This window comes from Lampetra planeri, chromosome 5, assembly GCF_965212315.1.
Source record: "Lampetra planeri chromosome 5, kcLamPlan1.2.h2, whole genome shotgun sequence".
NCBI classification, from domain to species: Eukaryota; Metazoa; Chordata; class Hyperoartia; order Petromyzontiformes; family Petromyzontidae; genus Lampetra; species Lampetra planeri.
The window spans coordinates 643,298-659,207 of NC_136111.1; the positions used below are offsets into that span (position 1 = coordinate 643,298).

General features: G+C 54.4%; 1 protein-coding gene across 1 annotated transcript in view; it reads right to left on the reverse strand.

Moving 5' to 3' along the window:
• Positions 1–4,474: 4,474 nt before the first annotated feature.
• Positions 4,475–15,910, reverse strand: part of LOC144718608 (myomesin-1-like) — a 52,109-nt gene continuing 40,673 nt past the window's right edge. Inside the window, exons 39-40 of the mRNA XM_078593996.1 lie at positions 8,620–8,734; positions 4,475–7,187 (exon numbers count right to left, since the gene is read on the reverse strand). Of these exons, the coding sequence (XP_078450122.1) occupies positions 6,997–7,187; positions 8,620–8,734 (306 nt within the window). The 3' untranslated portion in view covers positions 4,475–6,996. The remainder of the gene's footprint in view (positions 7,188–8,619; positions 8,735–15,910) is intronic.

Here is a 15,910-nt window from a genome sequence, read left to right on the forward strand (position 1 = left end):
TTTACAAGGAATCATGTCTGCATGAACCACAATGCTTGTGGTCAGAATACAAACAAAAAACATGCTCTGATAATAGATGCATTGTCTTTGAAACTGATTGGTCTACACCAGAGACAGCTTTCTTTTGAGCTTCGTCTCAAAACGGTGTTAGACCAGAGGACGCCTTTTGGCCATTTGAGACGAGGCTCAAAAGAAAGCTGTCTCTGGTTTGGACCAATCAGTTTCAAAGACAATGCATATATTATCAGAGTATGTTTTTTGTTTGTATTCTGACCACAAGTATTGTGGTTCATGCAGACATGATTCCTTGTAAAAGATTTCAGTTTGGTGTTTTAACATCTCAACACCTGTTTTGTTGCCAGGAAAAAGGAGAAAATCTCTTCTCATAATACTATGAATGTTGCATCTCGGCTGGATCTGCTGAGATAATAGCACCAGCTGCTCCCTACTCTGTTGTGTTCCTAGCAAAGTCATCGTCCCCTCAGATGCCTCGCAGTGAGAATTCTCGAAGCAGAAACACACTGAAAATACAAGGCCTACACTCATCATTACCCCTGCCCTCACCACTGCCTCTACAAGAGAAGCTCAGTGAGTTTGGCGCTTGTGTTTAAATTCAAGAGCCCACCCTACGTGTCCCTGATTTGTACTCACAGTCCGAGTGATGATATTTTTTATGGAGCGAGATTTTAAGTGGGGTCTGTTGAGCCGGGGTTTAATCCGTCACCCTCTTTAACCAGAACACGATTGCGTGGCTAATGCTGACTTGTCACGCAGCCATTCCTTTGAACCTCCGCGAAGCTGGTAAATGTTTACTGATGTCAAATAGTTATATTAATGGTTCATGTAATGCAAGCCTGGTACATGCTTACTGATCTTCTTGGTTCTTTCGGTAAAGTCACGTAGAAAGGAAATACAATAATAATAAAACAATGTAAACTGATGTTGAATTAAAATGCCAATATTCGGGATGATTCAAGCAGCAGAGAGCAAGAGTGATTTGAGGAGTAACAACTCAGCAGAGCGCGGCGATGTGAGGCTTTGCTGTGTCTGCTGCTCTGTGCCATTGAACGAATAACTCACACAGCTGACAAAACAGCACACAGAGCTGACAAAACAAGCGGGGGGTTTGGGCATAGCCGGGGAAGTATTAATCAAAGAGGTGTTGCTATTTGATCATGTTTGAATGACAAATTGCACTCGAGCTGCGAACGCTGCGCTCGTAATGACTCCGCCTGTAATGACTCCGCCTTTCGAGATGCGTGATCGATCGATCGCGTTCGTGGGCCACCGCAGCTGGCGCCGCGGATTCTCAGTAAAACCAGTTCCGAGTAACCACCCCGCCGCCGCCGCCGAGTAAACTGGGGCAAGAAACCCAAACAGCCCGGGTCTGCTCTGGACACTTAGAGCGACTCCCCTCCGTTGTGTTTTTTCACGAGCGATCGTCACGTGGCGTCTACGTGGTGAGAGTGTCTGCGGCCGAGGTGTCACCGCGGCTTCGCGGCGACATTGTCGATGCCCTCTTTCGCCACCGGGTCGCGAAAATTCAGTGGGTTGTTTTTTTTGACAGCTGAGCGACCGACGGGACTTCTATGGCTGGAAAGAGTTTCAGAGATGGCATGCGCGTGACGTTGGTGTGAGATGGCAGGGCAAAGGGGGCACTCTGTATACAAACACTTGTCAGGCAGCCAAGGCAGTTCTGCCCGTGTTTTGAGAAAATGTCGTGGCGCAGAGGTGATGGGGCGGGGGGAGGTCGTGCCCGTGAGAATGTCGTGCTGGTGATTTGGGTCGCCGCGTGGGTCACGTGGTTTGGTTTGGGGCGTCGTTCGCTTTCTTGTTGAGCAGGGAGATCATTCTGGCCAAACAGAATCGTGAGAGAACAAAAATTATACAAAAGATCGCAAAGCCGCTCATGGGATGTATGGAATGTTCAATGGTTAAAATTACGTTTTTGCTTAAGTACCAACGCTGTAAAAGTGTCGCTGAATAACTTCCACTGAACAAAGCAATCCCATGTAAAGTGCAGCCTGCGTGCGGTCCACTCGTGCGGGCTCTCTCTTGTGTTGTGTTTGCTCACACGCCAGCGATTACATTTCCCTGGACGTCATCATCGGTGGAAGCAATGTTGTCTCTGCTCGGCGAGAATTGCCCAAACAAAATGCAGTTCTGGCAAGTAAAACTCACTCGCTTGGGGTCAGTGCCGGCCCGAGCCTCTTGGGGGCCCTAAGCAGAATTTGATTTGGGGGCCCCCCTCCCACCACGCAGACTCATCTGTGCTAGAAGATTATTGACACAAATGTCACACTATAATGTTATAGCGAATATTATAAACGAATACAGTGAGGTTATGTATTAATAAAAAATAAAAACAACACTTAAAATACTTCACTCTTTTATTAAAACTTCTGAATACAAACGGTCACAAAAAACATATTAAATAAATTATTTGCAAATGTGCATTAAATGTGCAATCTTTTAAATAAAACCAAAATAGACAAACATTAATCTAATCAAAAATAGAAATAGAAGACAGAATTTTCTTGTCTTGAATCATTTATTCATTCATTCATTAATTCATTTATATCACTTGTTTAAGTTATTTAATTGTAAAAAAAACGATTCGGGGGCCCCCTGGTGGCCAGGGGGCCCCAAGCAGCCGCTTAGTTCGCTTATGCCTCGGGCCGGCCCTGCTTGGGGTATCACCAGCATGTTTTTTTTTTAATCAGTGGTTCCTCAATATTAAAATGTCTTACATATCGTGTTGCCAATCCACTGCTGGATGAAAGCCTCCACACCATAACAGTCGTGGGGGTGGTTCGAGCATACTTCCCCACTCTGGTCGGGAGTGCGGGTTGATGGGATGAGGGGTGTCCAGGTCTGGCTCAGATGTCACTCGCCACTGACGGTAGCCGTGACGGGGAGTCACACTCAGGTGGTCGGGTCCATAGCGCACTGTGCTCACCACAGCGCCACCGGTCCACCCCACGCGTTATTGAAAGCAACCAAATAACACGACTTGACGTCGAGATAAAACACAACACGTGATGCACAATAGGTAAACAGTGGATGTTCGCTTGATGTACTAGTAGTGCCACCGCGTAGGAAGTTGTGTTGTGTGAATCGTCATTGGTTCAGACAGAGTTTTCTGCTCGCGGTGGAGATCGCTGTGTGTGCAGCTGTGGGTGCAGCTGTATGTGCAGCTGTGGTGCAGCTGTGGTGCAGCTGTGGGTGCAGCTGTATGTGCAGCTGTGGGTGCAGCTGTGGTGCAGCTGTGGTGCAGCTGTGGGTGCAGCTGTGGGTGCAGCTGTAGTGCAGCTGTAGTGCAGCTGTAGGTGCAGCTGTGTGTGCAGCTGTAGTGCAGCTGTGTGTGCAGCTGTGTGTGCAGTTTTGTGTGCGGCTATTGTGCAGCTGTGGTGCAGCTGTGGGTGCAGCTGTGGCTGCAGTTGTGCGTGCAGCTGTTGTGCAGCTGTGGTGCAGCTGTGGTGCAGTTGTGTGTGCAGCTATTGTGCAGCTGTGGTGCAGCTGTGGGTGCAGCTGTGGGTGCAGCTGTGGGTGCAGTTGTGTGTGCAGCTGTTGTGCAGCTGTGGTGCAGCTGTGGTGCAGCTGTGTGTGCAGCTGTGGGTGCAGTTGTGCGTGCAGCTGTTGTGCAGCTGTGGTGCAGCTGTGTGTGCAGCTGTGGGTGCAGCTGTGGGTGCAGTTGTGTTTGCAGCTGTTGTGCAGCTGTGGGTGCAGTTGTGAGTGCAGCTGTTGTGCAGCTGTGGTGCAGCTGTGGGTGGAGCTGTTGTGCAGCTGTGGGTGCAGCTGTGGGTGGAGCTGTTGTGCAGCTGTGGGTGCAGCTGTGGGTGGAGCTGTTGTGCAGCTGTGGGCTTGTCGGAGCAACCCGAACTTGGGGGTCCCCCCCCCCCCGCTTCCTCCTGGGTGGCTGTACCGGACGAGAGCTGCTGATTTGTTTGCAATGAAGCCCATTTCAAAAGCGTCTCTTCTGCTCACCCAAGCATTGCCGCCACTCTTCTCAATCGGCAACTGTGAGCTCGTCGTGAAGATTCCTCATTACTATGACGGGAACCGGCCTCTGGACAAGACAACTACAATTACAAATCACGTCCTACAACGACAACGCAACTGAAGATGTGGATAGCGACTGAACGCAGTTGCAGCTCAGGATGCGGCACAGAAGAGTGTGATGTGTGCGTGACCGTGTCTCGCATTGTATCAATATACACACCTACTCTGGATATATGTTTTTTTAAGAGAAAAGGGCCTTTGTGGTACTCATTTTCTATCACCTCTGACGGATTATGACCAAAAGTCGACCTTCGACTTTTGGAATGTTCAACCTCTTGACCCCAAGTCACACAATGCGCGGTTAATCCCGCGCAGCTTACACAGCAATACATCACTTTCACAGTTGTATTTGATCAACCGCTGCGCACCTTATTCGTACGTAAATGCAATTGTAAATCATACGAGGCAGGTAGAACTCGTGACAGCCTTTATTATAAATCCCCGTGGAACGTCAATCTCAGTGCAGTGCTAATACAAGGCACACTCAAGCATGACTTTGGTTGTTCGAGTGTAGAGATGACAATCAGAAGTGATTCATCATTTAAGAACGGTGTAAATTCCAGTGCAGAACGCTCATGCCCGTGAAAATGTGTAATTATAGTCGCCAACTCGTTATGTTGTCTATTCGGCCATGACTCCTCCCAATACGGAGTCTGTGGTTGAGTTGCTGGACCTGTCGTGCCGTCTCTGCCTCTCTGCGCTCGCTCGGGTTCTCTCCCAGCTCACAGGGGCAACGTGGCAGCGCTCTCATCTCTGCTGGTAGCTCTGAGCGAGCCCTGGGAACCCGCGCTACTTCCGCGATGCGGTGTTCGCGGTGCCCGCTGCGGGGAGATGAGATCGGCGCTGACCCCCAACAAACGCACCCAGCGGAGAGTGGGGAGCACGAGCGGCATCGGGGCGCCTCTCATCCCCACTCCCCCAATGCATGTTCAGACGCCCGTGCACATTGGCTACATTCGTGTGTTCGCGTCCTCTGTTCACGTCGTCTCCGAGCGGTGGTGGTGGCAGTGCATCGCGGGGGCCGTTCCTCGAGTCCACAGGGAGTGAGCACGACACTCGCGACTCCACCGGAGACTAACGCGGATCGTATCGTTGCTCATTCTGCTCAGCGCCAAACATTTGTCTCACGCTTGCGTGACGCTGCCTGCTGTGCCGTGCTCCCCTGAGTGCGCCTGGGACAAGGTCACCGCTCCGGGGACGGCTCTAACCGCAGCGCCGTGCGACTTGGCGATGCCCGTGCTCTCAGCCAGCCAGCCAGGGGTCGGCGATCTGCGTCTCGGGAGCCGCACGCGGCTCGTCACGGGCTGCTGCCGAACGTTCTTATTTCGTTCGGGTCCGTCTCGTATCCGCATTGCGGCTCTTCAAATATTTGTTTTACCGAATTTGAAAAAATAGTGCTTCGTGTTATTTTGGTGACCCACCCCTGTTCTCATCAAACAGCCTCGTGCACGACAGAGCCTGCCGACTGCTGCAGAGCCATTGGCCAGCAATGGACACTGTTTTGACTGTAAGCCGTGGTGTTTCCGTGAGATGGAAGTAGCCCCACGACTGATACACACACACAAAGTCTGCAGAGATGCTATCGGGCCCCCTTCAAACGTGCTGCTGGTTCCCGCCGGTCTGAACCGGCCGTGGCTATCGCTGAGAAGTCGCGAGCCGCCGGTTCGCTGCGTGGATGCAGAGGCTGAACCCGCGCGCTCTGCTCCGCTCAGCGGGTGCCAGGACCCCGCAGCGACTTCTAGCGTGGCCCGAAGTATTAAGGGCAAGCACCCGTTTCAAAATAGATGTTATCAGCGCCCGTATGGATAATTTGGAATAAACTTGTGGTAGATATTCGGCGTGCAATGTTTTGGTGAAGGTAGTGACGGGCTGCTGTCTGTCGTGGGTAGCTTTGTGACAAAGTTGTGTTACTTCAGCAGCGTTTTTGTGGTTTGTCAAAGCATGTTGTGACGAGGTCTCAGGGCCGGTGTCTCCACGGAGACGTGGTTTTACACACGCGCTAATATTTATCACAGCAATAAAGATCAAATAGATTTTGTAAAAAGTGGAACACATTGACGAATTACAGAGCCTTGATTTCCCCAACGTTATTTCCATCAGCAGTCACCAAAAGGTGCGGTCGGTAATGAGCGGAATTGCAGTGTGGGAGTGGAGGGCATCATTTTCCAGGGTGCTCATCGGCCAAACTTGCAACATCTCACTGCGCGACGGATGTTTGACACTTTGTCAGTGGTTATGCATTCCCACAATCTGCAGCTCAGAGCAGTGGTCGCTAGTGGCGGCCCCTGACGTGTGACCCTCGACAATACGCAACAGCTGTGAAAACATCGCCCCGTCGTGCTGTCAACCCCAGTAGTTTCAAATGTATGGCGGCCCTAAAACTGATGATGTCTTACCAGCGAAAGTGCCCCCCCTCTGGAAATTAGTGAACACCACTGGCTTTGAGACAATTTAGTTTGGAACACCAATGGCTCCATGAATGCAAATGTTGGTCGAGCAAATTAACCAAAATACTCATCGCAGTTCCTTTGTGCAACTGAGCAATGGAACGGCACCCATCTCCATTGGCAGCACCGTGGTGGGAATTCCACATTCCGATTATTGTGGCCAATCCATTCATAGCAAACATATTCTTAAGATCCCACAAAGTGGTACTCAACTTACCAATCCCAGAAGAATAACGGGCTAAGCCCAACCCCTAAAATGGCCTTGAACGTATGACCTTCCAATTGTGGGTCAAACACTCTGAACACAGTGCCGCCTGATCTGTTGCAAAGATATCGAGCGTTTCCATCATTTGTAAAGCCATTACATAAAACAGAACAAGCCGCGGCCGCAGGTAGTAGGGGAGAGGCGTGTGTTCCCACACAGGTGTGGGGCGATCCAGGTTGCCCACTCACGCGCTGCTGAGTGAGTGCATTCACCCGGCAGCGTTCAGGCGCTCGGCTGAGCGCCCTCCACGTCAGATTCCTCAGCCGTGCGCCTCTCCGTGCCGCCGTCGCCGCCGTCGCCGCCGTCGCCGCCGTCGCCGCCGTCGCCGCCGTTATTGACATCGATGGGCGGCTTCTTCTTCTTCTTCTCGTCGGTTGTTTTTTTTGGCCCCTTTTCGCTCTTTGGCTTCGTGGCTGTGGGAGCATGAAAATAACGCGGAGGAATGTGGAGCCATCCCACAGGCACGGACAGGGCCTCGCTGCCAGCGCGGACTGAGCAACGTTTGCTCAATCCGTGCACCGAAGGTGGAATGCGAATGTAAATAACGAGTGCCCTTTATTTAATCAAGAACACCTCACCGATGCGCAAGACTTATTTCAGGACGGTTCTGCATTGTGATGTTTGACAATTTTTGGTCACGAATGTTTGGCTTGATGTGGGGAGGAAAGCAAAGGTACCGGAGAAAACCCATCATGCAAATAAAGCCACGCACAGATAGATTTAAGAATCGATTGCGTTACTGCCATCTCTTAGCCACCTCGTGGCAAGGTTGCCACGCCGAGTCATAACCTGGCTCATACAGAGAACGAAGGACACTTCACAATGCGCAAGAGGTGGCAGGGTTTCCCCACGCCCCGGTGCTTTGGGCACGGCCCCACGTGGCACGTGTGACTCAGCAGCAGCTCGTCTTTGATGAGGGCGCATCAGCCCACGAATGCGTCTCCTTCACTCGAGGAAAAGGGTAGCGGCGCAGCGCTGCAATTGCTTGCTCACGCGACTGCTGGAAAAAGGGCTTCTACGAGAGAGAGAGAGAGCGCTTTGCAGAGGCACTCTGGAGGGCATTTGGCCAACTCCTCAACGCTGGCCAGATATTCAGGCAGTACCCACACTTTACCCCACCACACATAACCTGCCTGCCGATTGACTGTGGCCTTGGATCGAACCCATCATTTTTCAGGTCGCTAAAATACATACCCATTTCGTGGGGATACAAAATCGATGGACAGACTGATCCCTGCCATAGCGATGTAAAGTCGTCACAATTGTTGTTCAAGGGCTTCCATGCATATCCACCCAAGGCATTTGTATTCAGCGAGCCGCTTTGACTTCAATAACTGCAGTATCATGCTGTATGGGACGGCCTTAAAGGGTCCATTGTGACGGCCGTTTTGTCAATTCATTCTGGATGGCCTCCCCATGAGGGGTCAATCATGGGGGTGTTCAACCATACTTCACCATGCTGGTTCGTGCAGGATGGTGAAGGGGTCAGGGGGTGGGGCAAATGCAGGGGCCAGTTCCCACATCAATCTCCACTGATGGTAGCCGTGGTCGTGGAATCGAACTCAGGTCGCCGGGTTCGCGGCGCAGCGCATCAACGCCTGCGCCACCGTTCTCCTCCGATTGGTTGCTTGCAAGACTGCAAGCTTGTGGAAACATCGCAAGGCCGCCCGCATCCCGCATACGGCGCCTGTGCACGCTCGCACGCTCGCACGGCCGCACGACCGTGTGCATGACCGTGGTCTGATTGCACTGCAAAGGCAGATGTCCATCGCAATGCAGCAGAGCAGCACATTACAGTGTCGCACATCGACGTTGTCAAGGGGCCTCCGTGAGTGTCGTCGTCACCTTGGTACTTGGGTCGAGTCTCCGGCTCCTCCGGCTGTGGCTCCGGGGCCGGATGCGACACCTCGGAGACGCACATGGCCATGCGGATCTCACCCACGGCCCGCGCCACCACCACCTCGAGCACGCGGGACACCACACGGCAGGCGACAGGGTCGGATTACTTTGATACGCGGGATCCGGTCTCAGATTAGCTGATTAGTCGAGGTGTCAGAGTTAACGTAATGCTCAGAAAGCTAATGTTTTAGCCGTGGCTGGCAATCTACCTCGGGTGGCCCAGGTTCATGGCGCAGTCCTCTAACGACTACGCCACCATCACCCCCTTCCCCCTCACAATTGAATAGACCATGCATGATGAACCTTGTCTCTCCGTATTGTGTGTGCAATCATTGGTGACCGCGCTGAACAAATCAGCTCGCTGCACCTGAAAACCTGACATAATCACAGGCATTTGATACCCGCATTCGAACCCAGGTTCTCCGTGTCAATTGCCACAGAAATATCTTGCCTGAGCATGTCGAGCACCTGTTGTTTTACTATTTGGGAAGGTTTACATTATTTTGAATGAAAGTGATCATAACACGTAATCAGCCGATACGTGGCTCGGTAACGGAGGGCTGCTCACACACGGCAAATTGAGTAATAGCAGCCCGCTGTGATTTGAAATGATTCTCGTATACTTGAACATCATTGGCATCATAGCCTATCAAACCAATCACATAACCATTCAAACACTCCGGTGGAAATCGCCGGCAGCTGCGTTGGCTGCAGAGATGATGGCCCTGAACGAGCCGTGGTGTGGTGCTGCCCCCCGTCGTACAGATTGAGCACTGCAAGCCACTGCAGTTGCGTCGACAACCGCGCTATGGGCCACGGATTACCGGGGTTCAAAGGTGTCTACTTTAGTAAATATAATACTGATTGTTCGTTCAATAGGGCCCAATAGTTTAGATAGAGTACCCACGCAAATAACAGCTGGAAACCCAGCAGGATGTGTATAACAAATCGGGCTGCTGATGAGACCACATAACTTTGCAAACACGTGGTCTCGCTTCATAACAAATGCTGCTTCATAGTATTGGCCAACAAAGCCAATGGGCTGATTGATTATAAATACGTTTCATGTAAACGTGGACACGCAGGCCAGAGTTATGCTTATATTTGATTTTACGCGCAATGCTCCACAACAATGCAGGAGTTTGCGTGGCATCGAAGGAACGTAGAATTTCCACCACTGGCTCAGGGCATCAGGGCTGCCATCAGAGATAATTTCACTCTCCTATGCACTCGGCGGTTTTTCTTGCAGGTAGCACAATGGAATGATGTTCAAGTCTCAACATACAATTGTTACATTGCTGATGCAAATCGTGCTGCGTGCAGGGTGCGTACAATTAGTAGCTGTGGAATACGCGACGCATCTCGGAGTGACGGTGATCAACCTCGTGGGGTGTGTGAAGGACCACTCACGCGAGCCTGCTGACAGTGACGCTTAGGTGCCTAGATACATCTTCCTCCCTCTCCTCCCCCGCGCCCGCAGTGCTCCGTGCAGGCGGGGACGCCTCGCGGCTCGGCGAGGCGGTGCTGTTAGCAGCGGTGCGCGCGCTTTGTGGGTGGCACGCGCGCTTCGAGGTGCGGGGGTGAAATCAAGACGCGTGCCGATCGTTCGAGTCTCGCACACCCACACACACACACACCGTGGTAGCCCGCCGTAGAGAGTGCGCGCGCGTGTGTCTGAACGAATCTGAGACCCCTCGAACGTTCGCCCGTCTGTGAATGCAGCAGTGACCCTTGGGTCGCCACCGGTTTCAAGGAGGTGGGACGCGGGAGTTGTCCATCTACCACACGCCTGGCCGTGGCTGGGAAAGTCGCAGTGGGGGCATTGAGGCTGTGTCCCTGTAAAGCATTCGCCACATTCAGCATTCTGTTGCGGTTAGAGAAACTTTCTGGCCTCATTCTCGACCCGCGAAACTGTCCACAAAAGGTGGGGCCGTCTGAGTAGGTGGTGGGGCCAACGTGATGAAGAGCCGGAGGCCACTCACTGAGTGTGTGGCCACTCACGGGGGACACTCACTGAGTGTGTGGCCACTCACGGGGGACACTCACTGAGTGTGTGGCCACTCACGGAGGCCACTCACTGAGTGTATGGCCACTCACGGAGGCCACTCACTGAGTGTGTGGCCACTCACGGGGGACACTCACTAAGTGTGTGACCACTCACGGAGGCCACTCACTGAGTGAGTGACCACTCACGGAGGCCACTCACTGAGTGTGTGGCCACTCACGGAGGCCACTCACTGAGTGTGTGGCCACTCACGGGGGACACTCACTGAGTGTGTGGCCACTCACGGGGGACACTCACTGAGTGTGTGGCCACTCACGGAGGCCACTCACTGAGTGTGTGGGCACTCACGGAGGCCACTCACTGAGTGTGTGGCCACTCACGGAGGCCACTCACTGAGTGTGTGGCCACTCACGGAGGCCACTCACTGAGTGTGTGGCAACTCACGGAGGCCACTCACTGAGTGTGTGACAACTCACGGAGGCCACTCACTGTGTGGCCACTCACGGAGGCCACTCACTGTGTGTGTGGCCACTCACGGAGGCCACTCACTGAGTGTGTGGCCACTCACGGAGGCCACTCACTGAGTGTGTGGCCAATCACGGAGGCCACTCACTGTGTGTGCGGAAACTCACGGAGGCCACTCACTGAGTGTGTGGCCACTCACGGAGGCCACTCACTGAGTGTGTGGCCACTCACGGAGGCCACTCACTGAGTGTGTGGCCACTCACGGAGGCCACTCACTGAGTGTGCGGAAACTCACTGTGTGGCCACTCACTGAGTGTGTGGCCACTCACGGAGGCCACTCACTGAGTGTGTGGCCACTCACGGAGGCCACTCACTGAGTGTGCGGAAACTCACTGTGTGGCCACTCACTGAGTGTGTGACCACTCGCGGAGGCCACTCACTGAGTGTGTGGCCACTCACGGAGGCCACTCACTGAGTGTGTGGCCACTCACGGAGGCCACTCACTGAGTGTGTGGCCACTCACGGAGGCCACTCACTGAGTGTGCGGAAACTCACTGTGTGGCCACTCACTGAGTGTGTGGCAACTCACGGAGGCCACTCACTGAGTGTGGCCACCCACGGAGGACACTCACTGAGTGTGTGGCCACTCACGGAGGCCACTCACTGAGTGTGTGGCCACTCACGGAGGCCACTCACTGAGTGTGCGGAAACTCACGGAGGCCACTCACTGAGTGTGTGGCCACTCACGGAGGCCACTCACTGAGTGTGTGGCCACTCACGGAGGCCACTCACTGAGTGTGCATCAACTCACGGAGGCCACTCACTGAGTGTGCGTCAACTCACGGAGGCCACTCACTGAGTGTGTGGCAACTCACGGAGGCCACTCACTGAGTGTGTGTCAACTCACGGAGGCCACTCACTGAGTGTGTGGCCACTCACGGAGGCCACTCACTGAGTGTGTGGCAACTCACGGAGGCCACTCACTGTGTGGCCACTCACGGAGGCCACTCACTGAGTGTGTGTGTGCAGGCTAGTGGTCGAGTGGGAGTGGCCATGCACAACTGGGCGGCGCTGATGGAGCCAGGGAGCCGCTGGCAGCTGAGCGCTTCGAGCCCTCCCGACGTTTGGAGCTTGCAGACGGCGCTGTGAGCTGTGGGGGCCGCGGGGAGTGGCGTGCACAGACGAGGCGCGAGTGAGGATAGCGTGGGGGTTAGTTTGTGATGTGTTTATTACCGGCGTCAGGGCAGAGGGCACACGCTACATCGGTGGCAAGGGTTATCGGAACACTGTAGACTTTTTTCATACACGGCTCGTCGAGACTGAGGAATTGACAAACACACTCCGGTCGATCGTACTGGGTCTGTGGGACCTCAATGTCGAGTTCTGTCGTGATTAGGTGCACGGGTTGCGTGCTCTTTTCTGAAAAATGTGATAGCTCAAAACCCCGAATTTCAACACACGGTGCTCTTTGTGTGGATCTGTATTCTCCAGAATCGTGTTTTGGGCAAGATCACGCTAGTTATCGAATGGCACGGACAGTTCTCATCGTGACATTGCATGCAGCACTACCCATGGGAAAAGGCCAGATTGTTACCGCAGCCTTAGCTTCCTTAGGCCAACCATCATCTCTCCAGGGTCGATACAATGGGTACTACTTCGCGGGAAGTGGGCAGTGATTATCCTATGGATTTGCATGTTGAATATCGACCGATGACTGTCGCCCACTGTTAAAGGTGAATGTTGTCCAATGCGCAGACTTGCCGTTTGACTGTTACCCTGCATGTGCTCCGGTCTCACATGCGCTCATTGCAATGCTCGCAGCGCGTGTGTACGCATTTGCTTGGCTTTAAAATATCCTGCGGGTAGTCGTGGATCTCCACTAAAATGTACCCAACCATTTCATCACAAAAGGAAACTCCCATCTTTTAAAATGTATAAGAATCACTCCCATCACAATGTCACTTGCAGGGGGCCGTCACAAAACTCGCGCCCCGCCTCACACGGGGCCTCCTCTCAGGCCTTCTCTCTCCGTGACCCTCACCCCTCCCTCATCCCTTCCTCTTCCCTTCCTCATCCCTCCCTCATCCCTCTTCCCTTCCCGGACACATTCTCAACGTCAACACCTCCACTAATCGTGCCGTCCACTTTTCAGTCTTCAGCAATACGAAACACTCCAAAGGTGAAAACTGCCAACGGTGCAGACAGTGAAAGGGCCAGAATTGTGTCTGGGGGTGGGAGTGGTGCACGCTGTGAGTGTGGTGCACGCTATGAGTGTGGTGCACGCTATGAGTGTTGTGCATGCTATGAGTGTGGTGCATGCTATGAGTGTGGTGCACGCTATGAGTGTGGTGCACGCTGTGGGAGTGGTGCACGCTATGAGTGTGGTGCACGCTATGAGTGTGGTGCACGCTATGAGTGTGGTGCATGCTATGAGTGTGGTGCACGCTATGAGTGTGGTGCACGCTGTGGGAGTGGTGCATGCTATGAGTGTGGTGCACGCTGTGGGCGTGGTGCACGCTGTGGGAGTGGTGCATGCTATGAGTGTGGTGCACGCTGTGGGCGTGGTGCACGCTGTGAGTGTGGTGCACGCTGTGGGCGTGGTGCACGCTGTGGGAGTGGTGCATGCTATGAGTGTGGTGCACGCTGTGGGCGTGGTGCACGCTGTGGGAGTGGTGCATGCTATGAGTGTGGTGCACGCTGTGGGAGTGGTGCATGCTATGAGTGTGGTGCACGCTGTGGGCGTGGTGCACGCTGTGGGAGTGGTGCATGCTATGAGTGTGGTGCACGCTGTGGGCGTGGTGCACGCTGTGAGTGTGGTGCACGCTGTGGGCGTGGTGCACGCTGTGGGAGTGGTGCATGCTATGAGTGTGGTGCACGCTGTGAGTGTGGTGCACGCTATGAGTGTGGTGCACGCTGTGGGCGTGGTGCACGCTGTGGGCGTGGTGCACGCTGTGGGCGTGGTGCACGCTGTGAGTGTGGTGCACGCTATGAGTGTGGTGCACGCTGTGGGAGTGGTGCACGCTATGAGTGTGGTGCACGCTATGAGTGTGGTGCACGCTATGAGTGTGGTGCACGCTGTGGGAGTGGTGCACGCTATGAGTGTGGTGCACGCTGTGAGTGTGGTGCACGCTATGAGTGTGGTGCACGCTGTGGGAGTGGTGCACGCTATGAGTGTGGTGCACGCTGTGGGCGTGGTGCACGCTATGAGTGTGGTGCACGCTGTGGGAGTGGTGCACGCTATGAGTGTGGTGCACGCTATGAGTGTGGTGCACGCTGTGGGCGTGGTGCACGCTATGAGTGTGGTGCACGCTGTGGGCGTGGTGCACGCTATGAGTGTGGTGCACGCTGTGGGAGTGGTGCACGCTGTGAGTGTGGTGCACGCTATGAGTGTGGTGCACGCTGTGGGCGTGGTGCACGCTATGAGTGTGGTGCACGCTGTGAGTGTGGTGCACGCTGTGGGCGTGGTGCACGCTATGAGTGTGGTGCACGCTGTGGGAGTGGTGCACGCTGTGGGAGTGGTGCACGCTGTGGGAGTGGTGCACGCTGTGGGAGTGGTGCACGCTGTGAGTGTGGTGCATGCTGTGGGCGTGGTGCACGCTGTGAGTGTGGTGCACGCTGTGAGTGTGGTGCACGCTATGAGTGTGGTGCATGCTGTGGGCGTGGTGCACGCTGTGGGAGTGGTGCACGCTGTGGGAGTGGTGCACGCTGTGAGTGTGGTGCACGCTATGAGTGTGGTGCATGCTGTGGGCGTGGTGCACGCTGTGAGTGTGGTGCACGCTGTGAGTGTGGTGCACGCTATGAGTGTGGTGCATGCTGTGGGCGTGGTGCACGCTGTGAGTGTGGTGCACGCTATGAGTGTGGTGCATGCTATGAGTGTGGTGCACGCTGTGAGTGTGGTGCACGCTGTGAGTGTGGTGCACGCTATGAGTGTGGTGCATGCTATGAGTGTGTGTGCACGCTATGAGTGTGGTGCACGCTGTGGGCGTGGTGCATGCTATGAGTGTGGTGCACACTATGAGTGTGGTGCATGCTATGAGTGTGGTGCACGCTGTGAGTGTGGTGCACGCTGTGGGCGTGGTGCATGCTATGAGTGTGGTGCACGCTGTGGGCGTGGTGCATGCTATGAGTGTGGTGCACGCTGTGGGCGTGGTGCATGCTATGAGTGTGGTGCACGCTATGAGTGTGGTGCATGCTATGAGTGTGGTGCATGCTATGAGTGTGGTGCATGCTATGAGTGTGTGTGCACGCTGTGGGCGTGGTGCATGCTATGAGTGTGGTGCACGCTATGAGTGTGGTGCACGCTGTGGGCGTGGTGCATGCTATGAGTGTGGTGCACGCTGTGGGCGTGGTGCATGCTATGAGTGTGGTGCACGCTGTGGGAGTGGTGCATGCTATGAGTGTGGTGCACGCTGTGGGCGTGGTGCATGCTATGAGTGTGGTGCACGCTGTGGGCGTGGTGCATGCTATGAGTGTGGTGCACGCTGTGGGCGTGGTGCATGCTATGAGTGTGGTGCACGCTGTGGGCGTGGTGCACGCTGTGAGTGTGGTGCATGCTATGAGTGTGGTGCACGCTGTGGGCGTGGTGCATGCTATGAGTGTGTGTGCACGCTGTGGGCGTGGTGCATGCTATGAGTGTGGTGCACGCTATGAGTGTGGTGCATGCTATGGGTGTGGCTGGCCCCGTGGTGGGGCGACGGTGCTGCCAGTGAACTCGCTCACTGGCAGCACCGTCGCGGGTTGCGCCCCGCCACAGCACGAGGCCTCACC